General features: G+C 50.6%; 1 protein-coding gene across 3 annotated transcripts in view; it reads right to left on the bottom strand.

The window, feature by feature from the left end:
- Positions 1–27103, bottom strand: part of CERS5 (ceramide synthase 5) — a 952246-nt gene that overhangs the window by 342299 nt on the left and 582844 nt on the right. For all 3 annotated transcript variants that reach the window (XM_069653465.1, XM_069653464.1, XM_069653463.1), the window contains exon 7: positions 14692–14820. In XM_069653465.1, coding sequence (XP_069509566.1) covers positions 14692–14820 — 129 coding nt within the window. The remainder of the gene's footprint in view (positions 1–14691; positions 14821–27103) is intronic.

Here is a 27103-nt window from a genome sequence, read left to right as displayed (position 1 = left end):
CATCTGGAAATTGAAGCCTTCGAGAGGGCCTTCCCTTGGTTCACAGGTCCAAAGTTCACAAACAGCTGTGATGTCATCCGAGAACTCTTTGTGCGGTCCACGTACAACTTCAGCGCTCTAGCCACATCCAGCGAGTGCAAAGTCCTCTCAGCCGGCGAGGAAGGGGACGGGAAGGCAACAGGTAACATCAAGGGCTCGTTGAGATGGAAGTCCAACGGCACCTTGGGCATGAAGGAGGGGTGCGTCCTCAGCACCACCCTCGTATCGTGAAAAGTCAAGTATGGAGGTTTACAGGAGAGGGCCTGGATCTTTCCCACTCGTCGTGCCAAGGTGATGGCCACAAGAAACGCTGTCTTCCACGACAGGAATTTCAACGGTACCGAATGCAGAGGCTCGAATGGCGGCCCCATGAGCCTGGACAACACCACGTTGAGCTACCACGCCAGGGCCGGAGACTTCACTAGCGGGATTGACTGGAACAGTCCTTTCATACACTCCTTCGCCAGGTGATGGGACCAGAGAGATGATCGCCCCGGGGTCCTGGAGTAGCGGGAGATCGCCGCTAGATGGATCTTGATGGAGGCGTGCGCCAGCCCCGCCTTGGCCAGCGACAGTAGGTACGGCAGCACCTGAGGTCCAAGAGGGTTAATGATTAACTGCAGAGGGTTAATCCTCGGTGCACGGCACCAGACAGAGAACCTCTTCCATTTGTGTCCATAACACTTGGAGATCCGCGTCTGTCGGCAGTTTGACTGGAGGGGACGCTGACATGTACAGAAGGTCGGGGAACCAGATCTGCCTCGGCCACGCCAGTGCGACGAGGATCATCCTGCACCGTGACCGTTTGAGTTGGTTGATGAGTCGCAGCAGCAACGGCAACGGAGGGAACGCATACAGAACAGGCCGTCCCAGGAGAACGAGAAGGCATCGCCCATGCTCCTGGGCTGGGGAAACCTGCTGGCGAACTTCTGGCACTTGGTGTTCGCCGCCGTCGCGAACAGGTCAATCTGGGGATTGCCCCATTGTCGGAAGAGGAGGTCCACTTGATCCTGCCGCAGCTCCCACTCGTGGCACGAGCGCAGCTCCCTGCTGAGTGTGTCGGCAATGGTGTTTTTTATTCCTGCCAGGTGGAAGGGTACCAGAAACATCCCTTGGGCGACGGCCCAATGCCACAAGTCCTGGGCCTCCTTGGACAGGGCTGGGGATCTGGTGCCTCCCTGCTTCCAGATGTAAAACATTGTCGTGGTGTTGTTGGTGAAGATCCTCACCACCTTGCCCTTGAGGGACGGAAGGAACGACTAGAGGGCCCAGAACACGGCTCGTAGCTCCAGGACGTTGATGTGTAGTGACCTCTCCTCCGGTAGCCAAAGGCCTCTTGCGTGGAGATCTCCGGAGTGAGCCCCCCCCAACCATCCAGGGAGGTGTCAGTCATCACCGTCTCCTGATGGGCCGGGGTCTGGAAGTCCATACCCGCAGTCAGATGCACGCGGTGCCCCACCACTGGATCGCTTGTTGAAAGGTCTCATTGAGTGAGATCCTGTCTTCGAAGTTGCCAGTCGCTTCCATCCAACAGGCGTCGAGGAACTCCTGCAGTGGTTGCATGCGCAGTCTGCAAAGGTGCACAAGGTAAATGCAGGAGGACATCATGCCGAGCAGGGACTTGACGGACCTCACCTTGGCCACGTCCATGGTCGACAGCCGTTGCACCTTGCCTAGGATGGCCTTCGTCCTACGGAGATGCTAGTCGCGCCACTGTGTCGAACTTGGCTCCCAGGAACAGGGCGACTTGCGATGGTACCAGGTGGGATTTTGTGAAGTTGATCGAAAATCCCAGATCCGTGAGTAGTTGGATAGTCTTCCTTGTGTGTTCGACGGCGAGTTCCCTTGACTCTGCCCGGATGAGACAATCGTCCAGTTAAAGGTAGACGTGGATCCCCTGTAGGCGCAGCCGTGCCACCACCGGTGCTAGGCACTTGGTGAACACCCTGCGCACCGACTTCAGTCCGAAGGGAAGGGCCTTGAACTGGTAGTGCCGTCCTTGGACTACGAAGCGCAGAAACTTTCGATGTTTTTTCAAGATGGGGATGTGAAAGTAGGCGTCCTCCAAGTCCAGCGACGATAGGAAGTCGCCTTCCTCCAGTTGTCCCAGCACGTGCTGGAGGGTGACCATCCGGAACTTCTGGGACCTGATGTACTTGTTTAGACATCGAAGGTCCAGGATGGGTCGCCAACCGCCGGTCTTTTCCCTTACGAGGAAGTACCTCGAGTATACTCTGGAGCCCGAGGCCTCTTTGGAACGAGCTCGATGGCCCCCTTCTTTAACATTGCTTGTACATCCACGAGTAGTTGTGGGACGTGGTTTTCTTTTCTGGCCACAGGTCGAATATGGGGACACTTCCTTAGAGATTCCACTGTGTGCCCGCGCGCCAGGGCATCCAGCACCCAACGGTCGGTGGAGATGGACTCCCACACGCTAAGCGAAGTTCGCCAGCCGGACTCCCACCGGCGTGGTCAGGTGGGGGCCCGACGCTACGGCTGGTTCAATCCTGCTTGGCGGCGGCCTTGCCGCCCTGGCCTCCTTGGCGACGACGAGATCCTCCTTGCTTCCTGCGTCCCCTGTAGGCCTCCTGCGATGAGCAGTGGGCCGCTTGGCGGTACGTCGAGGAGCTGCCGCTGAATCCCTTGGAGGCACCTTGCTTGCCTCCGGAGCCCCGAAAGGGCGGCCGTCGTTGCTGAAGAACACTTAAGGCACGAGCCGTCTCCGTGTCGGCCTTGATGGCCTGCAGCGACTCGTCCACTGCCTTGCCAAACAGGTTGTTCCCGTCGAAGGGCATGTCCAGAACCCTGGTCTGCACGTCTTGACGGAAATCGGTTGCCTTGAGCCAACCGCGCCAGCGAAGGCAAACGCTGTTGCCCATCTGGCAGAAGCTGGTGTCGGCAATGTCCGTGGCCACAGTTATGGCATGGTCCAACGCCACCTCTCCCTCCTGTAGGATCTCTAGGGCCTGCGCCCTCTTGTCATCCTTGTCATCCGGGAGGAAGTCCAGTAGGGGAGCGATCTTAAACCACAGCTCACTGTCGTAGCGGGCCACAATCGCGAGGGCGTTGGCCGCTTTAATGGTAGTCCCTGCCGACGAGATGACCCGTCGTCCCATGGCGTCCAGCTCCTTCCCTTCACCGTCCGGCGGAGATGTCTAAGTTGACGCCGTTGCCCCGCCGCTTTCTTCTTGGCTGCCGCCGAGACAACCGAGTCAGGAGTAGGCTGCGCTGTAAGGCACATGGGGGCGGAATCCAGAAACCGGTACTTCTTCTCGTACCGGTCTCTCTTGGCAGGGGCCGTGGATGGGTTCTTCAGGAGCAACAGCCCCGCGTCCCAGATGTCGTTGAGTAACAGGACCGAGAGGACCGTCTTCCTTTTGGCCTCCCATCGTTGATAGAGGAAACCTTCCTTCTCTTCCACGGGGCAGAGCTGGAAGAGCTTGGATGCCCTGGCGATCATGGCGTGCAAGGAGCCAATTTTGTCGGGCGGGGAGGCCCGAGCAGGTGGTGTTGGAGGGTCATCCCGTCGTCACCACCGTTGTCATCCATCCCCGTCGTGGCTGTCTCTGTTCCTGTATCATCCCTCGGCTCAAGAGACGGCAAAGAAGGCTGAGCAGGCCGAGAAGGCTGGAAAGGAGGGGGTGGATGAATATTCCTCCGCTTGTTTGGAGGGCTTTCCGACGGTCCAGGCTCCGCTGGGTCGTCCGTTGGTGGTAAGGGCAACCTTGTCCTTATCTCTGTACACAAGGCCTGGATCGACATCAAGATCGCCCCCGAGTTGTCTTGTGGCCCCGGGACCGGCTGCGACGGGCGCAACGATTGGTGAGTGGAATCCTCCGCCTCCACGTATTCCTCGTCGCCACTGCCGTCGCTTTCCTCGTCCACCTCTTTGGCATCCTTCCCGTGGGATCGGACCTCCTCTAACTTCTTGGTCAGGGTTTTCACAACTCCAGCCAGTTCCTCCTCGGAGGCTGTATCCGTGTCCGTGATGGCCACCGGGACCCCCCCCCTCTTTTGCCACTGGGGTTCTCACAGGGGTCTTATCAATGGGCTGAAAAGAGGATTCCCTCTGCAGTGGCAGGGAAACTCTAGGCCCGAGGTCGCCTCCACTGGGGTAGCCTCCACAGGCTTCGCCAGGGCCGCCACGACTCCCTCAATAGAGGCCTTAGCCGGGTGAATCAAGGCCTTCACAACCTTGGATGCGCTTGAGGCCTTCACCTTGGGGGGAGGGTCACCGCCTCGCTACCCCTCGGCTAAAGTAGGGATCGACCGGGACTTCTCCCGAAGCTTATCGTGGTTCTCTGCTTTCCTCTTCCCCGAGCCAGAGCATTGGCTCGTGGTTGATGGCGTCTGTGAAATTGTGCCCTGCCTGGCACCCGAGGAACCCGACAATACGGCGCTCCCGGTGCCCGCGGACTCGCTGTGCTTAGCCTTTTGTTGGACCCCCCTCGCCGGAGCGCCCTCAAATGACTTAGACGGCCGCTCTGACTTCTTTTTCTCACCCGCTGCTGGGCTCTTCCCCTTCAGCCAGTTGGTGAGGCGGGTACGATGATCCCTCATCGTTCGCTCAGACATATTCTTGCAAAGCGCACAGGCCTCCTCCACGTGCGTTTTGTCTTCATGAAGGCAGTAGAGACATCGAGGATGTTCATCCTCCTTGAAAACATTCTGCAGTCCACATCCAGGGCAGCTCCTGAAGAGCTTGGATCCGGGCGTCGCGTTTCCTTTTTCCTGGGCCATGTCCACGCAGGGTAGGCCTCAAAGATCTTCCGGAAGCCTCCAAGAAGTGAAACTCGCCGAAAATTTCGCCCTTCAGGGGCGTAGAAAAAAATCTGAAATGGGTCCCCATTGATCGGAAGTAGAACGGTGGAGCTTGAGGCTCGATTGACCGAAAAACGAGATGATATCTCTTTGAAAATTTGCAAAACGCAGTAAAAGCTCGAGAGCTACAGCACGAGGACTCCCAACACTTAACCGTGCGGTAAAAATCTGAAGATGGCTGCCAGAGGAGGGGCTCAGGTAGAGGGCAGTCATTGGCGGGGGGCAGTATGACCCAGAGACCAGCGATTGGTTACTAGTAGAAAGACAGTTCAGAAACGAAACTGAAACTGATTTTTTCTTTACCGAGGATTCCCAGCCTGACGACGGGGAATATTCATGAGCATGTGAATCCATGCCAGACCCCATGCTGGAGAAGAACAAGTTACTTCTTACCTTGTAACGTTCTTTCGACGGGATGTTCCTCCGACGTATTCCTTATCTTAGATATCTCTTTCCAGCTTTGCTGGCCTCGGAAAATTTTTTCTCTAGAAGGCGCTGCGCGTCGACGTCCGCCGAGTCGATGTCCCTCGACAGCCGCCGTATCGACGTCATCCTGCCTATAAAGGCCGTGCGCAGCGTCCGTTGCTCAGTTCCGTTTTGTAGCCCACAATAATTCTTTCTGGACTAGACTAATCACCCTGAAGGAGTGTAAGCTGCAACAACAAGGGAAGTAGTACTGCGGGGATGGATGGGAGGGTCGATAAGGAATAGGTCGGAGGACCATCCCATCGAAAGAACGTTACAAGGTAAGAAGTAACTTGTTCTTCGAAGGGATTGTGTCCTCCGACGTATTCCTCATCTTAGATAGGCTCCCATAGCAGTATTCTGTTATTGGAGGTGGGAGTACCGACTTCATGCTTCCTCTTATTGATGAATAGAGTGCAATACTGCCCTTGCAAACCTAGTCTCTTGACTGGAGGAGGAATCCAAGTTGTAAAACCGTGTAAAGATATGGATGGACGACCATGTGGCAGCCGCACATATGTCTCTAACCGGCACTCCTCTTTTGAGGGCCGAAGAAGCTGCGATACCTCTGGTCGAATGAGCCCTAAGATTTTGAGGGGGCTCTTTTGCTGCCAGTTTATAACATTCCAAAATGGCTAGAATGATCCATCTGGAAATGGTCTGTTTAGTTATCGGTAACCCCAGCTTGTGACCTGCGTAGCCTACAAACAGCTGGTCTGCTTGTCTTATCCTAGCCAGTCTACTGATGTAAAAACTTAAAGCCCTTCTTGGGTCCAGCCTGTGTAACCTCTCTTCCTCTTTCCCCGGATGAGGAGGAGGATAGAAAGATGGAAGGGTAATCTTCTGATTGATATGAAATTCAGAAACCACCTTTGGGAGGAAATTAGGCTTCACTTGCATAACAACTTTGTCTTTGTGAAAGATTGTATGAGGGGGTTTACAAGAAAGAGCTTGTAACTCGCTCACCCTTCTAGCAGATGTAAGTGCTATTAATAAAACAGTCTTAAGGGTAAGAAATCTTAACGAACAATAGTGGAGTGGTTCGAAAGGTGTGCCCATCAGGAAAGTTAGGACTAAGTTTAAATCCCACAGGGGAACCTGGAATGGTCTTGGGGGATAAACGTTAGTTAACCCCTTTAGAAACTGTATTACCAAGCGTAACTTGAAATAGGATGGTTCTTCCGCAGTGCGCTTAAAGATTGATAGCGCTGCGAGATAGCCCTTGATGGTGCCAACTTGAAGACCTGAATTTGCTAAATAGAGTAGGAAGGACAAAACCATTGGTGTACCACATGAAAAGGGGGCGATATTCTTTTCTCTACACCAGCTGCAAAATCTGTTCCAACGGCAGCGGTATAAAGATTTTGTTGCTGGCCTTCTTGCCGAAAGCAACACCTCCATATCATCAGGGAGGTCCCAATCCTTGTACCTCAGCCTTTCAGAAGCCAAGCGTGAAGGTTGAGGGTTTTGATGTCTGGATGGAGAAACTGACCTCCCTTCTGTGAGAGCAGATTCTCTCTGAGTGGAAGTCGAATTGGAGGGCAGATGGACAAGTCTAGAAGGTCCGGGTACCACGTTCTCCTGGCCCAATCCGGGGCAATTAGGATCATGGTTTTCCGGAATCTTCTCAACCTCCTGATCATTTGAGGAATGACAGGGACCGGTGGAAACGCGTACAGAAGCGGAAACTCCCAGTCCACTATGAACGCGTCTCCCAGAGCTCCTCTCGGGGGAAATTCCCTTGAACAGAACAGATCGCACTTCCTGTTGGCACTGGTGGCGAACAGATCCACCTGAGGGGTTACCCAAAGGGCGAAGATCTCTTGAAGGACTTCCTGAGCTAGTTCCCACTCGTGGGAGACTGCCCTGCCTGCTCAGAGCATCCGCTGTCAAGTTCTTCTCTCCGGCTAGGTGAACTGCCGATAGAGATTCCTTCTTGGATTGCCCAAAACCAGAGCTGCATCGCCTCTCTGCACAGAGGTAGTGATCCTACGCCTCCTCTTTTGTTGAGGTAATGCATGGCCACTGTGTTGTCTGTCATTATCAGGACATTCTTTCCTGTACAGATGGCAGGAAAGCCTTCAGCGCAAGTCTGATGGCCCTCAGCTCTAACAGGTTGATATGTAGTCTGGACTCCGATGGAGACCAAAGACCGCTGATGGTCAAGTCGTTGGCCTGGGCTCCCCACCCTGTGAGTGAGGCATCCGTGACTACAGTTATCTCCGGCCAGGGTTGCCAAAACTGTTCTCCTTTCAGAATGTTCTCCTGACAGGCCCACCACTGAAGGTCTCGAGCCACCCTGTCGGGAACCTGAAGAAGATCTGTCATTCTCCCTGAGAATTGTGACCACTGAGTACTCAGTGCCCACTGGAGGGATCTCATTCTCAGGCGAGCCTCTGGCACTAGGAAAATGCAGGATGCCATGAGGCCTAGCAACCTCAAAAAGTCGAAGGCTGGGAGACGTTGGGCATTTTGGAACTTGGTAACCATCTGTAGAATATCTTGAGCCCTCACCTCTGGTGGCGAGGCTTTTCCCCAGGGAAGTGTCCAGGATCGCTCCGATGAACTGGAGTCTATGCGATGGTATCATTTGTGACTTCTTTAAATTGAGGGAGAAGCCCAGTCTGTGAAGGGAGTGGCAAACGTGATTTAGCTGGATCTGAGTTTGTTCCGAAGATACAGCCCTGATCAACCAATCGTCCAGGTAGGGGTAGACGTGAATCCCTTCCCTCCTTAGACTTGCGGCCACTACCAACATTAACTTGGTGAAGACCCTCGGGGCGGAGGTCAGCCCAAATGGCAGCACTCGAAATTGATAATGAGAGTTGCCAATTGCGAACCTCAGGTATTTCCTGTGTTTGAGATGGATAGGCACATGAAAATAAGCGTCCTGAAGGTCCAGAGATACCAACCAGTCCTGGAACTGAAGGGCCTGAAGGATCTGAGAAAGAGTTACCATCTTGAATTTGTCTTTCCTGAGGGATTTGTTCAATTCTCGCAAGTCCAAGATGGGTCTCAGTCCTCCGTCTTTCTTTGGAATGAGAAAGTAAGGGGAGTACCAGCCCTTGTTCCTCTCCGCTACAGGTACCGGTTCTATGGCACCTTTCTCTAGCAGGTCTAAAATTTCCTGCAAGAGGAGCGGATCTGGAGCTTTTTGAGAGCTGATCCCCGGTGGATGACTCTGAGGTATGCGTAGGAGAGGCAGGCAGTAACCTTGTGCAACTGTCTCCAATGCCCAAGCATCTGACGTGATAGCCTGCCATTCCGCCAGATGTTGAGTTAACCTGCCTCCTACAGGGGTCTTGTGAGGGAAGTCCTCAGAGTGGGTTTGGGGCGGCTGATGCAGATGCCGATGGTAAAGAGGCACCTGCTGTTGCTGCGGCTTTTGAAAATCTACCCCGTCCACCTCGGGTAGTTGTTCTTTGTCCCCTTTGAGCCGGTCGTCCTCTACCTCTTCCGAATGCGGAGTAGAAGCGAAAGAACTTGCCTCTTACAGAGGATCCTGTGGAATGAAAAGGTGTCTGACGGATTGCAGCGCCTATGGATTTTGCTGCTGCCTTTGATGTTTGCAGTTTTTCTAAACTGTCATCCGCCTTTTTCCCCAACAAAGAAGAGCCATCGAATGGCATGTTCAAGAGCCTGGCTTGCACATCTGGGGCAAAACCAGACATTCTCAACCAAGCGAATCTCCTGGTTGTTGTACTTGCCGCCATTGCTCTGCTGATACTGTCAGCCGAATCAATGCCCGTCTGGAGGGATTCGCACATAGCGTCTTTACCATCCTGTATGATATTTAGGAACGCCTCCCTTTCTTCTCCCTCCGGGATGCAGTCAGCCGCTGTAGAAGGACACTCCCAAAGTGTATTGCTGAATCTAGCAAGGGTGCAAGTAGCATTAATAGATTTTAACGCCATGCTACATGCCGAAAAAACTTTCTTAGCCATAGCATCATATTTTTTATCGTCCCTGTCCTGTGGGACGGTAGGGTAAGCAGTCTTGATGTCAGTAGAAGATGCTGCCTGTACCACCAGACTTTCTGGGGATGGGTGTTTGGACAAAAACTCTGGGTCTGTAGAAGATACTCTGTATTTAGTAGACAGTTTTTTATTTACTGCCGGGACGACATCTGGGGTTTCCCAGTTCGTCATGATTTTCCTTTGAAGAGCTTTATGAAAAGGCACTACAGGATCCTCCTGTGGACCTTTATCAAGAATATCCATGAGGTCATCTTGTTGGAAAGCCTGTGAAGGTGTTGACCACCCCATAAATTCTGGTATCCTGGCCATTAAGGCTCTATAGGGGGTTTCAGCATGCTCCCCTGGGTCTGGCTTAGCGAACTCCACTTCAGGGGAAGTGTCTAAGCCACTTGCCTCATGTGAGGAATCGTGGAGTTCCTTTAATCTGCGTTCCTCTGAGGATAACTCCTCTTGAACTGGGGTTGCAGATCCCTGCAACTCAAATGTCTCTTCTTGGCCAGATAGTTCTCCCTCTTCCATAATTGAGGACATAGTTCTCAATTGGTCTGAACTCACAAAGGGTGTGAAACCCATCTCCAAAGCAGAGGGCGCCAAACTTGTTGTAATCGGCCTCGAAAACGTCGATGTCGTCGATGCCGAAGGCTTCGAACGTGGCGTCGAAAACAAAGGCGGAGGCCTCGAGGTCCTCGATAGAATTGGGATTCTGCTTGAGGATGTCGACAATCTCGACGACATCGTCATCGAAGACCTGGGGATAGCCACTGGGTGCGCCGCAACGGTGACTTTCCTTGGCGTCGACGCCGGTGTCGAAGATGGCGTCGAGTCGACAGACCCGTGTGTCGAAGGTCCCTTGGACAACGGCGTCGAAGACACCGACCTCGGCGTCGACGGGACCTTCGAAGAAGGATTCTAGGTCTTAGCTTTACTCGAGGGTTCGTGACGCGCTCGTGAAGCTTCCTTCGCCGGGTACTGCGAGTCGCAGCCTTTTTGACCTTCAGGTCTTTCGACCAGAGCATCGCTCTCGGCAGTCTTCGAGGGGGTCGAGGCCGCTTTCTCGAAGACGCTTATCATATTTTTGCGGAATTCCTCCCATTCAGCCCGGGAACTATGTTTCGTGGGGCAAGGGATTCTCTTAGGTGAAACACAGGAAGAGGAGGACGAAGAAGGGGATCTTCGACGTCTCCTCTTCGAGTGCTTCGATCTCGAGGAGTGATGGGACCCGCTTCGAGACCTGGAGCGCGAATGGTGACGAGGAGACGAATGTCTCGACTTCGTCGAGGAAGAAGAAGCTTTAGAAATCTTACCTTTTTCCAGCTTCCCCCTACGCTCCTTCAGGGCCTTAGCTGTCATGGACATACAGTCCTCGAACTCCGAACAATGGTGTTCAGCTCCCAAACACCACAGACAAACTCTGTGAGGGTCAGTCAGCGACATCTTTTTCCCACAGTCTCAGCATTTTTTAAAGCCGGACCGAGGGGTCGTCGGTTCCGACGAGGAAGCCATCGAGTATGGATCGAATATCTCGAGGAAATTGGATTAATTCTCTACGAAAACTGAGCAACGATATTCCGAGGCACTGTTGTTGTTGCAGCTTACACTCCTTCAGGGTGATTAGTCTAGTCCAGAAAGAATTATTGTGGGCTACAAAACGGAACTGAGCAACGGACGCTGCGCGTGGCCTTTATAGGCAGGTTGACGTCGATACGGCGGCTGTCGAGGGACATCGACTCGGCGGACGTCGACGCGCAGCGCCCTCTAGAGAAAAATGCTTCCGAGGCCAGCAAAGCTGGAAAGAGATATCTAAGATAAGGAATACGTCGGAGGACACAATCCCTTCGAAATTGACATTTCTTCATAGTCATAGATTAATACATTCCGATACCCTTTTTCCCCGTGTTTTATGCAATTTCACAAAGCAGTAGGACAAAGAGCATTTCTACCCATTTCGAAGTGCATCCCAAATTCAGAAACAGGATGTTCTTTGAAATGCGCGTAGATCATGTTTCGATCGGAAGCAGGAACAATGCATATCCAGGTAATTCATTGTTAGGGAGAATTCTCTGTTAGGCTGAATTTCCTAACCTAGTGAGTCCCCCAGCAGCTTTGCTGGATTTTTTGGAGTTTATTTTTTTTCTCCTGCCAAGAGTGAGACTCTTTTACCCTCACTCTTGGACATGATTTGAGTGTGTTTCTTTGAATCTAGATGTGTTTAATGGGCTATGGAGTCTTTTACTCCATAGGGCTTCATGTGTTTTTGTGATGTGTGTTACACAGCACCCTCCGTGCAGTGACACAGGGGTGTCATAGTGACCCCCCAGTATAGACTCCATACCCTGGGACTGACTACTGTCTCCCAGGGCATGTAAAGTCACCATTGACTTTACTAGTCTTAAATTCTGAACAGAACCAGTACAAACCATCATATTGTGGACGTACTGGCTGGGGCAATTCAATTGCCCCGGGGTCTGTTAGTCGAGGGGGCACGTCTCCGTCCCCCCTGATCGAGTTTTGGCTGGTGGCAGTGGATACTACTTTTTATATTCAACCGCAAATATTTTCCTATGGGATTTCCCATTGTTTTAGGCTATCTTTATTTAATTATTTACGGTAGCCTCGAACATACCGCCAGTTTATTTAATTAATATTAATTCTCCGGTTGGTATTTTTTGCCAAAACTTGATTCTAAAATGGCGTTTGTGTTCTCTTCTGTGACTCCAACCCAAGTCGAGCCCTTTGTTCCACTTTTTGGCGGGCTTCTCCACAGAAGCCCTCCAAAGTGGTGCCACTCTGTCTGGGGTACTTAGGAGGGGTGGGGGGAGGGGATTTAGGCACCCTGGACTGAGTTGCCTAGGCAACTCAAGTCGCACTCCGTCCTGATTGGCCCAAGTGGTGAGCCGGCCGGACCACCACTTGGCATGTTTGAGTGACAGCTAGGCTGAGTGAATGGGGGTTTTCTGCATGAAAGCAGGGCTTTGGGGACTGGAACTTCAGAAGTCGCCACAGGACCTAAGAATCCGACGAGGGAGAAGCTGAGCCGACCTACCACGACACCACCACCGGTGGAGCCCTGCTGGACCGCCTCACCACTTTTCCCAACGACAGAGGAGATCTCCCGCCGGAGAGTCTTCTTCCTTTGACTGGTGGGGATAACCAGTTTCACCGTCTTTTCGTCTTCCCGACGTACCTCGTGGCCGCCTTGCCTGTGCCAAGCACCCCGGCAACCGGGATACCACGTTTTACCACGACCCCGAAACAAAGGTACCACCTTTAACCGGAAAACTCTGCGGCTGGTGTCTTCCTTGGTAGTGCAACGACCTTCATCTTTCCTCCAAGTCGAGATCTTCTCTTCCCCTGGACGACGACGCAACTTGCACCCACTGCCAGGAACAACTGCCACCGCTGGAGGATCCTTCCCACTTAAGGTACCGTGTCCCGCCTGGCTTCCCTTGCTACCGACTGTACGGGGTAGATTTAGCCCCCGGCTTTCGAACCTGGGTTAGCCTGGGACACCCTGGCTAAACTTTCCTAAGCCTCTCTAAACTCTTTTTGAACGCTCTGCAAGACTTTCTAAGCTTAGTGTAACTGTGTGATCTTGGGCGCATTTGTGCTCTGCTCTCTCTAAGAGTGGGCCCAGCCTTTGGACTTTGGCTCACCAGTGACTTTTGCTCTTCTGCCTTGCTAACAGTGTTCCTGAACCTTAGAGTGGCGTTCCTTTCCATATTCTGTCTTTTTCCCTCCCTTTCTCACAAACTTATTGGAGTGCCATCTAGTTAAGCGCTCACCTCTGTATGAAAATAAGTGGTGTTTTACTGTGACTTATCTGATAAGGAAAAAGGGGTGTACATATTACAATAGTAACTGTGTTTAGAATATTTTACAACAAGAGTGCTGGAGTGTTTCAAACCGTGTGTTTTTAAATAAATAATTATATACTTTGATACCAAAGCTCTGGTCAGCGTTTGCTTGTATTATTGTATCCGAGTGCCTATTGTGTATACTTTGCATACCGTCTAACTCTTCTTGAGGGAAGTCTGACTGCTCAGCCACAGCTACCAGGTAAATCTGGGTGGTACAGACTGCTACCAAGTGGGTTTACTGCCAACACCTGTAGTCTTAAATCTTTTGCAGTGTTCCCTAAGGGAACTGCACAGGTTTCTGCCTAACATTCATGACCCTGTGATGCTTTTTTGTCCATCCCTCCAATAGAGATAGAATGATTGAACGATGTACAAAACACACTCAAAAGCACACGTGTTTTTCCAACAATTAAAACGTAAGGCAGATATGAAAACCCTGGTATCTTAGCATTACATTGCATTACAAGCATTGTTTTTGGAGAGATGCAGTACCACATCTGGACGCAATTTATTGTAGAGGTGCAGTACCCCTGACCACATACAGAGGTCCTTTCAGATTTCTTATGAGGACCTCTGTATGTTGACATTGGTATTGCATCTCTACAAAAAATTATGCTTGTATTCCAACAGTACCCAGAAAAGGAAACCTATCCGTAGCCAATGGGGCCAGAAAAAAAGCCAAAATATAGCCCAACTCCCACCGACTCCAAAAAGAAAAAAATTCACTATGTGGCCCAAGCTTTGAAATTGACACGCACAATTGGCATGTTACAGTACTCCCGATTGGGAGAAAATAAGTTAAACAAGCCATTGTTGGATTACATTGCCATAAGGAAACAATAAATAACATTTAGGGCGTTGAAGGATTATGACACATTATTTCCAGTTGTCATGCCAACCAAAAAGTCAGCTTTCTGGCCACCTTTTTCTCTATCGCTCTTCTATGTAGCAATGGTGCTGGCGAAATTTTTGTGGCCACCAAAATGCACCAGCACCAAAGAGGACCTTATTTGTAGTAAAATGTAATTTGCACTTAGTGCATGAATTTCAGGAAAAGTACAACAATTTCAACATTAGCAGGCTATAAGAAACTGAGCTATACCGGTTCTTATAGCCCTTACATTGACCAATGGGGAAGGGTTATTCACCAGCCCAGGGTTCTAATACTTGTTATGGAAAGCAGATATACATTAATACAATCAAGTAAAGATACTGACATTTTGCAGCAATCTATAAGAAAAACAATGTGACAAAACATGCATTCTTCTCAAAGAAACTGCCTAGAAATAGTGTTTCAAAGGTGAAGAAAAATTAAAATGCTGCTGGGCGGTGAAACTTCCAAATGTTTAACTTCGCCATGATTTCAACTTGCTGGAAAGTAGGTAGACTAAACAGGTTTTTACTTCACAGTAATCAAAGGCATCTTTCTCAACAGTGTGTAAGCACATAAATGCTCTGAGGAACACCGTGACACTTTTCCAAAACAAACCACAACCAGCCTACTCACAACCACCCCACCCCATCAAACTCACCTCTAAAAAGCAGTCAGAGGCATCATGTAGGCACATTACCAGAGTGCCCACTCGCACCATGTTGTTCACATACGAAAAGGAGATGAGACCAATTGTAGCCAAATGATGTACAAACATAATTAGAAAATCCTACAGGGAGATCAAAAAAGTAATGCATGTAAACAATCATTCTAAACATTCCTCCCATGTACATTATGATAAGAGCAACAATCATATGTCCATGATTACCGACAGAGTGACATGAACAGAAAAGAATAGTGGCACTAACTCACAGCTATGCTACAGGGCTTCCCCCTTAAGATTCACCTGGCTCATTTATGGCATTTGTTTCAAAACAGTGTAAAACCTATAGCATTACAAAAGATAATGTCCACACAAGAATGTTAATACATCACTTTATCGTCCGTGAAGATAAATGATGCACAGAATGCATGTATGTAGACGTGCTCATGAATTCTTCAGAATTCAGGCCCCTTAACCTTATGACCAGTCTGCTGAGTGGCCCGCTTAACCTGCACTATGGCGCTAATGAAGGCTTTTCTTCGTGCAAAAGCATGCAGGTGTTAAGTAAAAAGCTAATCACACCCTATGCTCAAGTGTCTTCCTTTCAGCTTGGTCTGGTTCAAATGGCTTTGCTTTGCATAATCCATAAAGCCATGGCCATGGCTACCTCATAGGACATGCCACCAGCAACTACACTACAAGCATGATTTAACCAAAGATCCCAAGAGCAAGCAAAGACTATCTTCCATTTCCACAAATCGATGAAAGGAACAAGTTACTTACCTGTAACTATTGTTGTCTGGCATTCTGGCATGGATTTACATGCTCATGAATATTCCCTGTAAGGCTGGGAATCCCCGGTAAAAAAAAAAAAAAAACGGTTTCACTCTCACTTACAAGTTGTATTTCTCCTCTAAACCAATCACTGTACTCTGGGTCATACTGGCCCCAGCCAATGACTGGCCTCTCCCTAAGCCCCTCCTCTGGCAGCCATCTTCAGATTTGGTAAGCACGCAAAGAGGCAGTATGACCAAGAAGAGCTGCAGAGGGAGGGTTTGCATGTGAATCCATGCCAGACCCATGCAGAGAACTTGTTCCTTCTCCAGCATGGGGTCTGCAATGGATTCACATGCTCATCAATAACGAATACATAGCAGTACAACATTACACAACCACGGTAGGCGGCAAGGCTCAACAGAAGCAAATTACTCTTACCTATAGAACAGACTCGGCTCAAGCAAACCGGTTGCATAGCACTGCTTGGCCGACTCTGCACTCCTCTCTGCAGGGGCACACCAGACAGGAACTCCATCGTCGCAGAGATCGCTCTGGTGGGGTGGGCTCTCAGACGGCCGGGCATCGGTCGGTTCACCAACCGATTACAGTGTGTGATGCAGCCGGAGAGCCACCTTGAGATGGAAGCATTGGACAAGGCCTTCCCATGGTTCACAGGACCAAAGTTCACAAAGAGTTAAGATGTCTTTTGACAACACTTTGTGCATGCCACGTAGAACTTTAGAGCACAAGCAACATCCAGCGACTGCAAGGCCCTTTCTGCCGGTGAAGAAGGCTTCTGAAAAAAAACACAGGTAACACCAAAGGCTCGTTGAGGTCGAACTCTGATGAAACTTTGGCATGAAGGAGGGGTGCGTCCGGAGCACCACCCTCGATTCGTGGAAAGTCAGATATGGCTGCTTGCAGGATAGGGCCTGTATCTCACCCACCCTCCTGGCAGAGGTGATTTCCACAAGGAAAGCCAATTTCCACAAAAGGAACTTGAGAGGGGCCTGATGCATAGGCTTGAAGGGGGGACCCCATGAGCCTCATCAGCACCACGTTGAGTACCCACGCCGGGACAGGAGCCTTCACCGGCAGGAAAGAAACAGTCCTTCGAGGAGCTCCTTGACTAGACAGTGGGACCAAAGAGAAGATCTTCCTGGAGACCTGGTGTAGCGGGAGATAGCCGCCAGATGCACCTTGACAGAGGCGTGCGCCAGTCCCGGCCTTGGCCAAGGACAACAAGTATGGAAGAATTTGTGGGGCCGTGACCCTCAGAGGGGCGATCTTCTACGACCGGCACCACGTAGCAAAACGCGTTCACTTGTGACTGTAGCACTTAAGTGCTGACGCTACTCTGGCCTTGGCAAGGACCTCTCTGCAGTCTGCTGGAAACTCGTATCCTCCATACTCTAGGGCTGCGGGAGCCAATCCCTCTGGTTCAGCGATCCTGGGTCGTGGTGCAGGATTGCGCCGCCTCCTCCAGATCCACGACAACCGGCAACTTGACGGGAGGCGGTGCTGACAGGTTGAGCAGGGGCAGATACCAAATATGTCTCGCCCACACCAGGGCGATGAGTGTCATCCTGTATCTGGACTATTTTAGTTGATGACTCGTAGCAGGAGAGGCAACGGAGAGAACGCAGGCCTTGCCACAGGAAGGAGAAACTCCTCTGCCATGCTCCCCGGCTGGTGGAACCTGCTGGCAAACTTCTGGCATTTGGAGTTCGCCGCTGTCGCAAACAGATCGATCTGGGGCCTGCCCCCACTTTATGAAGAAGCGGTCCACCTGGTCCTGCCGAAGTTCCCACTCATGGCAGGAACAACTCCCTGCTGATGACTCGGCAATGGTGTTCTTGACTCCCGCCAGGTGAAAGGGGATGAGGAACATCTCTTGTCTGACGGCCTAGTGCCATAAGTTCTGCACCTCTTTGGATAGCCCTTGGGATCGAGTGCCCCCCCCTGCTTCCTGATCTAGAACATCCTGGTGGTGTTGTCCGTGAAGATCCTCACTTCAGGGCCCAGAACACAGCTCGTAGCTCCAGGATATTGATGTGGAGATCCTTCTCCTTTGACAGCCAGAGGTCTCTGGAGTATAGACGTCTGGTGTGGGCTCCCCAGCCCTCCAAGGAAGTGTCCATGGTGACCGTCTCCTGGTATAGGGGTTTTGAAAGCCTGTGCCCCGGGTGATGTTGGATTGTACACCCCACCACCTTATCGGCCAATGAAACTCCTCGTCGAGGGGGATCTTATCCACAAAGCTTCCGGACACTTGTATCCAGCGAGTGTCCAGGAACTCCTGAAGAGGTTGCATCCACAACCTGCAGAGCCGGATAAGGTAGATGCAGGAGACATCATGCCAAGCAGCGACTTGATGGTCCATGTTGAGCCTGGCTCCTAGAAACGGTGCGTTCTGCGATTGCATGAAGCAGGACTTTGGCTAATAGATGGAGAACCCCAGATCCGTCAAAGCTGGACGGTCATCTCCGTGTGTCCGACAGCTACTTCTCGTGAATTGGCCCGGATGAGTCAGTCGTCGAGGTACGGGTATACGTGTATCCCTCATAGGCGCAAATGGGCCACCACAGGAGACAGGCACTTTGTGAATACTCCAAGCGCCGATTTGAGGCTGAAAGGTAGGGCCCTGCACTGGTAGTGATACAATAGTTTGATATGATAATTCATATAGCACCTATACACAATGTGTTTAAAAGGGCTTAAAGGCAAGGGAGAGAACAAGGGAAAATACAATGACATTCTTACAGGCCATGAACAGTAAGGATGTGAAAAACTATCGTAGATGGCCTGATGACATTTCAGATAGTGGGAAGAGGGAGAATAGAGGGGGAAGAGTGGGAAGGAAATGGTAACACACAGGCGACTACCATACTAGGCCTGATTACCTTTCTGGTAGAGCCGGAGAAAACAAAAGTTGAGGGAGAGGGGTGCAGAAAAGTGAGTGGCGGGAAAGGGGGGTGGGAGACAGATGAGGTTGCTATCAGACTAGGTCCAAGGACAATTCTGATAGAGTAAGAAAGTAAGGGGAGGAGTGGAGGAGATAGGACTAGCTCTATCAACCCTTTTCTTAGCATGGCCCGTACTTCCTGCAGGAGTTGAGGGATATGCTGCTCTTGCCCAGCCACCAGATGGATCTGCGGACACTTGTGTTGGAACTCCAGGGTATGTCCATGGGCGAGCACATCCAACATCCATTTGTCGGTGGAGACCTTCTCCCACTCGCTAACTAATCCCGCCAGCCAGCCTCCCATCTTGGCCAGTTAATTCTTGCTTTGGCGCATGCATTTCGCCTCGGGAGCGACTGTGTTGACCACCTCCACCCAAGGCCTTGGAACGTGGACCAGGAGGGCTGACGGTACGACAAGGAGAAACCTTTCGTCGGTCGATCTGCTCGACTTTCCTCCGTAGGTGCAAAAGGAAGAGCGGTGCTCTTGGAGAGTGCCCAGGGCTCGAGCAGTCTCTGTATCCGTCTTGATGGCGTGCAAGAACTCTATGGCCTTCCCAAAGAGGCCATCCCCGTCGAAGGGCATGTCAAGTACCGTCTTCTGGACCTCCTGGCGTAAATTAGTGGCCTTCAGCCAGCCTCGCCGACAGAGGCAAACACTGTTTCGCATCTGCTGGAAACCTGTGTCGACGAATTTCAGGGCCACTGTGATGGCATGGTCCGAAGCCCCTTCACCTTCCTCGTCGGGCAGGAACTCCAGAATCGGGCCCAGCTTGTACCACAGTTCCATGTCGTACCTGGCCAGGATCGCCAACCCGTTGGCTGCCTTGACTGTCGACACCGGAGTAAATGACCTTCCTCCCCATTGCGTCCAACTTCTTCAGCTTGATGTCCGGATGGACTGAGGACGACCACGAGGGGTTAGATTACCTCTTCCTTGCAGCCGCCAACACCAAAGTGTCCGGCAATGGTTGCAACCGTTAGCACTATCGCGCTTGGCCAGGCAAGGATTCTTCAGGAGGGCTAGGCCTTCCTCCCACACGTCGTCCAGAAGGGGCATTGCCATGATTGTCTTCCTCTTGGCCTCACGCCTCCGGTATAGCAAGCCCTCCTTCTTGGTCTCCTCGCTCGTCAGCTGGAAAAGTTTGGAGGCTTTGGCGACCATGGCATGAAACTAACCCACCTCAACCGGTGGGAACGCCCTCGGTTGCAGCGATCCGCCCGCCATGACCATGTCATCCGTCGGCGGCGGATCATCATGTGGGTAGGGCACCGGGGGGTGTCGGATGGCGCTTCCTCTTTTTAGCCAGAGGTTGATCCGGAACCACAGGGGCTGGGGCCTGCAGCATCCTCTTCTGGATTTCCAACACCAACATGTGTCGGGTCGAAAGGATGTCTAGGAATACATCTCTCGGCTGAGCCGGCGTGATCACCACACTAGGCCCCTTGCCGTCATCCTAGAAGTCCCGTGGACCGTGTGCAGGGACACCTTGTTCTTGTCGTCCAATGACAAAACATCAATGTCTTTGGGTACGGCCTGTGGCTGGCCTGGGACTTCATCGCTCCCCCCCCTTTTTGCACCCTGAGGGGTCAGAGCCAGGCTCACCGACGGCATCCTCTTCTGTGTGCCAGCAGACTTCGCCACCGCCCTGGCTGAGGCCTCCAGCCTCAGGGGTAGGGTTACCCTGCACCCAATAGGGGCTACCTTCACAGGGTCAGCCCCTTTGGCCTTCGAGAGAGCAGCTGCAGCCAGCTCAATCGTTGAAGATTTCTCCTGTGCCGCCTGGGCCTTCTTGGGCAGGCCGGCAGTCTTTTCCTTCACCATAGCTGGGTTGGTCAGCTTCCTTTTTGAGGAGGAGCTCGATTGCTGGCTGGCGATGGAGGCAGATGGTGACGTTGATTGCGCCCTGCCCATCGAGGGACCCGCTTGCGCAGCGACCCCGGAATCAGACTGGCGGTACTTGGCCTTATCTTGGTCCCCCACGGATGGAGCGCACTCAAAGGACTTGGAGCACGCTCTTCGGACTGGCCGGTCATAGGTGAGACGTGACCCTGCTTGGGGCACAGGGCAGAGGCCTTGGTGCTTAGCCACGCCCCCAGTCTGTCAATCCTTCATCGTTCGCTTGGAGAAACTGAGGCAGATCTCCTAATCTCCTTCTTTGTGTTCCGTGTGAAGGCAGTAGAAGCAATGAAGGTGTTTGTTCTCCACAAACACGTTCCGCAGTCCGCATCTGGTGCATAGCTTGAACTTCCTTCCTTCTCCTCCGTCATGGTTGGAGGTGCTGAGTAGGCCTTCTTGTAACTTCGACGGGGCACTGAAATTCACAAACGGATCCCCGCTTCTCAGCAGGTGGAGAGAAGAGGACACAGGTTCTGTCTTGACGAAAATAGAACTTTTTCTCAAAAAGAGCACGAAAACTGTAGAATAGTTCACGAGCAAAACTCTAAGACTCCCAACACTTGAACGTGTGGTAAAAATCTGAAGATGGCTGCCAGAGGAGGGGCTTAGGGATAGGGCAGTCACTGGCTGGGGACACTTGAAGAAATACGGGTGCACAGTGATACGTGCCTTCGTGACCAAGCTGCAGATTCTCTCTGTGAGTCCAGGCTTTGCAATGCTCAGAAAAGTTCATAGGAGCTTATGGGAAGTAAGCACTTAGTTTATATTTCACTTGCGACTAATATTTAAATGTCTTTCTTTATCTAAAATACCTTGTCTTACAGGTTTTAACGGAGGTTGAAGGATCCACAGTGAAGCCAAAGCTGAAGAAGAAAGTAGCGGACTGCTGCGCCGAACTCAGAGGAAGGTTCCACCTACTGGAGGACTGCTGCTGTGGAAATTCTTGTCAGGTACATTGAATCTTTGGTCTGTGGATTTTCTGTTAACTCAATAAGTTCATAACATGACTTTTCTATTATCTATACAGGTCTGTGAGCAGAGCGCCGGTGGGTGTTACACCGCTGTCAGCTGAATTAACCTGAAGCGCGTGTTACAGCGCAGCCGGGGCTTATATAGTCATCCTTGCCCAACTACTAGTTCTCTATTGTTATTCAGACTGTGACGAGCAAGGCAGCCATCTTAAGGGAATTAATTAACCATTAGATCTCTATGGGAGAGCACTGTGAATCGGATGCTGAGGAGTGTGAAGAATGCCTGGTACGCCATGCTAGTAACCATCTAGCCCCCACAGATCTGCACAAAGAACCCTTGCTAGCCTTCATACCTGGTCCCAAACCTGCAACCCTGGAGGTGATCATGACAGTTCGCCCAAACCCCCAAACCAGGCCCCAAGGCCCCTCCTAAGGATGGGCCCTCCGGCTCTGGCTTAGTCGGATGATTCTGATTAAATCTTTTAAGTAGTTGAGGAGCATGGATATTATAACTGGGTTCCCAAGTTCTGTCCTGCAGGCCACACCCCTTCCAATCCACCCGGTAAAACAATTTCCTCCTGATCACTTTGGAATCTAAAATGTCCTTCACTTTGAACTCGGGCTCGCCCTCTACAACCACTGGGTCTGGGGACTCTTGTATTCTGGTTCCTGGACACATCGGCTTCAATAGGGAAACATGAAAGACAGTGTATTCGCATTTGAGATGGAAGAGTCAATTATAGCTACTGGGTTGATGACTGCTTCCACTGGAAATGGGCCAAAAAAAATAAAATAAAATAAAAGTCTGGCAGAGTCTGAGGAGTGACCAGTAACTCTTTGCTTTCCATTTGCTGTGGGAGTGACTTTTGCTTTTGCTTAAAAACTGCCTCTCCCCGCGGAGCGGGCGCGGAGTCTGGCAGAGTCTGAGGAGCGACCAGTAACTCTTTGCTTTCCATTTGCTGTGGGAGTGACTTTTGCTTTTGCTTAAAAACTGCCTCTCCCCGCGGAGCGGGCGCGGAGTCTGGCAGAGTCTGAGGAGTGACCAGTAACTCTTTGCTTTCCATTTGCTGTGGGAGTGACTTTTGCTTAAAAACTGCCTCTCCCCGCGGAGCGGGCGCGGAGTCTGGCAGAGTCTGAGGAGTCCGAGGAAGTCCGTGGAAACCGGGACTCTCCTCTGGACCCCCCTAGCCTCCTGCACACTGTGTTCACTTCTGCTTCAGTCGCAGCTGTAATGCGAACCAACGCTTACACGGCTCTGGTGAAAGGGAAGACTGCGAGTGATGCTATAAAAACTCGGGCTCAAAGGAAGTGTGTGCGCGAGCCAGTGTGCCTGGACTCCGAACACTCATGGACTTCGGCGGAGTCTCCGGTGGCACTTTATACACCTACCCTGGCTGTCGCGGCTGACCCCGACGGTGTGCAATTTAAGAACGAAGGTGAGCGTCTGATGCAGCTAACAGCGACACATACACACAACGACAACGATGGAGAAACAGTAAGTGTTTGTGTGGCTGCCACTTCACGTGCGGACCCGGACTCTCCTTCTCATTCCCGGCTAATGGGAGGAGCGGCAGAGGGCTTGGGGGCTAAGAGAGTGGCCGAGGCAACTGCTTTACAGCCTACTATTGACATCGTTATTGCCCAGCCCAGTCCAGTCAAAACGGCCACTCCCTATGCTTTTTCACCCCACTCCCACGTGTCCAAGTAAACGTGACGGGCCACTTGATAAGTGTGCTAGTGCCCATGAAACACAAGCTATTCCGATGGACATGTCTAATTCGGCCCTAACATTTGGCCCTTCGGAACTTCCAGCTAGTACCTCATCATATGACAGTAGCCCAATGCGAAACGATCTCGCTGTCATGCAAACGCCTCTTTGTCAACCCAATAGTGTGATGTCCGGTGTCCAGGTGCTCCAAATGAGCCCTGGTGATTGTGATGCAGTAGGTGTCTTAACACAGAAAGAACCAATTAATGGTTCTCCACACCCACGATTCTACAGTGCACATGAGAAGTTGCTACCTTCCCCGGCGTCGTCAATAAATACGCTGCACGAAGGTAGCTCTCCTGACGCAGCGTTCACATTTAATGAAGTGAGTAAACCGGTTCAAAACCCGGATTTACAATCCTTTACTCGTGATTCCCTTACAAATGCTGAGGGAGAGATGATGCCGACTCTGCATGAAAAAGACCCAATCAACCGCAGAAATTCTCTAGAAGTTGTTAACAAGCTCTTGATGGACCTTAAGCATTTGAATAAAAGCAGATCAAATATTATGGCCACAAAAAACTTCACGCCGGGTGATATAGCCCCAACGAGAGCGCCCACTAACTCTGCGGCTGGTGTGCCCCCATTGGAGTCGTTGGCCAAAAGTCCCCCGCTGAGCCTTCCTATGACCAACCTGATTGAAAGTAGAAGCGGACGTTCGAGTCTTTCACCTGGCATTTCATGTTCACAGAAGAAATCTGCTACGACCAATCTGAACGAAAGTAGAAGTGGACGCTCGAATCTCTCACTGAGCATTTTTAGCTCACAAAAAAAATCTGCTTTTGTGAAAGGGGCTGACCCCATCATACCGCAAAATGGTGCATCGTTTAACTCCCATCAACGTATGCATGGACCCTCAAGCGTGAGTTCCCAATCTGACGATAAGTCAGATTCATCTTCATCGGACTCATCTATAATGGAGCGCCCCTTTCCCAAGATTAGACGCCTTCCAGTGGGCAAAAGGCGATCTAAAGGTCATACTATGGACAGCATTGGCAACGCATGCCATACATCAAGTATGCAAGAGCTTCAAACTCTCATCATATCATCAACCACAATTGCTTTGGCTCCTTTTTTAAAAATGTATGAACACATAAATGACACCATGAAAGATTTAACAGCTTCAATTAGTGGTTTAAATGCAAAGATTGTTAAACTGGAGAACTCTCAAATGACTCTAATGAATACATCCTTACATACCAACAAACAGGTGGAAATGGCACTTGTTGCTCTAATAGACAGTAACAAAAATGCACTCTTAGACAGAAAATTACTGGCTGAAGTGGCTAAACAGGCATTACATCTCTTTCAACAAAAAGCTGACAATCCTGGCTAAATTGAGGCTCCTGAAGACAGATATGCACAGACCTCTCGAACACCAAATAACCATGTAGCATGTTCACCTCCTCGGATACCAACAGCCACGTGCGCTCAGATTGCAGAAGCCACTGCTCTTGAGTGCGAGAGAAGTACTGACAAGGTAGCTTGTACTGAAAAGGTGACACCCGAAGATGGTCAGGAACAATCCATGTTGATACTAAATCCATGTGCTACAGGCCCGCAAACGGTCGAGCCTGCCTCTGCCGCCACTGATCTGACTACACTTGTGCTGACCAACTTTCAGGCTATTTGCCTGGAAACTCAAGATGCAGAGAATTTGGCTCTTCATGATACTCAAGTGGCTGCCTCTTCAAACCTAAATCTTGGCCCTGTTTCTGTTAAAGAGGTGCCGGTCGATACACTAAAATCTGGAAATGATGCTGCTGTTGCAGTCTTCGACATATTTAAACACCCTATAAGAGGGCCCTTCACTGGTCTGAAAACCGGAAATCATAGAGGCAACGAATACAAAAAATCAAAAAATATGCCAATGAAAAAAAAGAACCGAGGTAATGATTCCAGGAAATTGTTGCGTAATTTAAAAACTCTGAATGTAATTGTCAACAAAACAACTCCAAAAGAGAAAAAAGATGTGTGTGCACCTCAGCCAAATGCTATTGCCACTGAGCTAGACCCGGCCACTGAGCCTATAATTGATTTATGTAGCATATCGGAGGAGCTGTTAAACATGTCGGTACATGACGACGAAGTAGCCGACATAGTGGATGGGTCTGCGGAGCACAATTTGTTGTCAGTTACCCCCCTGGACGTATCCAGGCAGAGTGATAACATCGATGTTCTCTCGAATGTAGCCTGCCCTCCAATAATTAACCGGCCCGACATTGGATTAAATTTGGCTGACAGTAATTCTTCTCCGTCAAAAGTGCCGGTCCGGAAAACTTCTAGAATCATATCTTTATGTGAAGCAACTGGGCCAAACATCACTTCCATAGATGATATGAACTTCTGTTCTAAATCCTTCATGACGCTCGAGGAGAAACGCCGTAAGATCTACAGCCAGTTTAATAAGGGCTCTTCTAAAACGAAAGATCCAGAAACTCAAGCTTCTTTAATCCCCTGTACTAATCGGCAACTACCCAAAGCCTTTAAGACTGATCCTTCAGGTTCTAAATTACAGGACCTGACTCAGACTAAACCACTGTATTCTAAGGACTTGGGAGTGCCGCAAGGAAATCTCACATTGAAAAAGCACATAACAAACGAACACCCTAAGAGTAAACATTGGAAGAGTGAGTCTTCTTACCATCAGGTACTCTTAGAACGGATTGATTCGGATGATGATTTGATACTGAATCGCCACAATGTTTTGTGGCTATGTCACCTGATCCCAAGCCTGCGGGCAATTGAATCAGGTGACCTGAAAATTGTAGAATTCCTTGAGGAAACTAAAAATGATGCAGTCATTTTACATGTTCAGTCAAAAATCATAGCTGACACTTTGCTCCAAGCCGGACCAGTGTTAATGTCGTTAGGGTTTGATATCTCACTAGCTTCAACAAGGGCCTCAATAGAGACCTTGAATGAAGCCGCGTTCCAGACGGAAGCTGGTAGAGATGACAAAATTCCTTCAATGTGCTCAAGTGAGCGGGTTACTGCGGCTTTCCATTCAAGACCCGTCTCCCTGGTACAGAAGCCTTGGAAGCCTACGAATGAGTTACCTAACCAAAACAACATCAAGATAACAATCCAAGGAGTTAGCCAAACACACCGAACTGAAGATCGGCCAGTGTCTGACATATCATCTATGACGCAAGGGAATGACTGGGCCTGGGTTGCTGAAACCCTAAACAATACCATGTCTTGTTAACGCCAGGCCCCCAAGAACCATAACAACAAAAAAACCCTCACCTTGGGCTCCTGGAACACAAGAGGCTTCAGTCACCTGTTCAACACCACCTGGGCCGATGACTTGGATATTATCTGCCTTCAGGAGACATGGCTCTGTGAAAAACCCATTTTGGAGGGATTTGAAATTGCCCATACACCGGCGCTCAAACAGACTAGGGGGAGACCGATGGCAGGTCTCCTTGTAGCTGCCAGGATCAACTCAGGTCTTCGGATTCTGAATTCAATTAACATCTCTCCATATATACAGGTGACTACGGTCGGGGTGGGAAGTACACCCGCGGGAGCTACAACTAACATCTGTATTTTTAATCTTTACTGGAATCATGCAGTGAGTGGAACCATAAACTTCATAGATGAAGTTACGAAGTCCTTGGACGAGTATATGGAAGCTGGCCCCCCATATGAGTTGATAGTCTGTGGAGACCTTAATATTGACTGCTTTGATCATTCGAATGAAGCAGGTTACAAGAAGACTGCAAATAACTTAGAATTTCTTCCGGTAACCCAATGGTGTCTGGAAATGAAGACACGGGACCTGATGATGCTGAATGGTCAAACGTTGGGTGATATTCCAGCTGCTCCTACTTGGCGTCGAGGCGATTTCAACTCAACCCTGGACTACATCTTTGTATCCAGTAGGATCCATATGAGAACGACTAGTCTGTCTGTCCAAACAATGCAGCACAGTGACCACGACATGGTGGTGTTGACCTTCATGGAAACAGTTGAAAATCCTCGAGATCTTTGGGCCTTTCCTATCAGAACAGGAACTGGTAGGATTC

This window comes from Ambystoma mexicanum, chromosome 3q (genome assembly GCF_040938575.1).
Source record: "Ambystoma mexicanum isolate Mex_15411 chromosome 3q, UKY_AmexF1_1, whole genome shotgun sequence".
NCBI classification, from domain to species: domain Eukaryota; kingdom Metazoa; phylum Chordata; class Amphibia; order Caudata; family Ambystomatidae; genus Ambystoma; species Ambystoma mexicanum.
The sequence above is the reverse complement of the archived record's forward strand: the minus strand, read 5'-3'. Positions and strand labels throughout refer to the sequence as shown.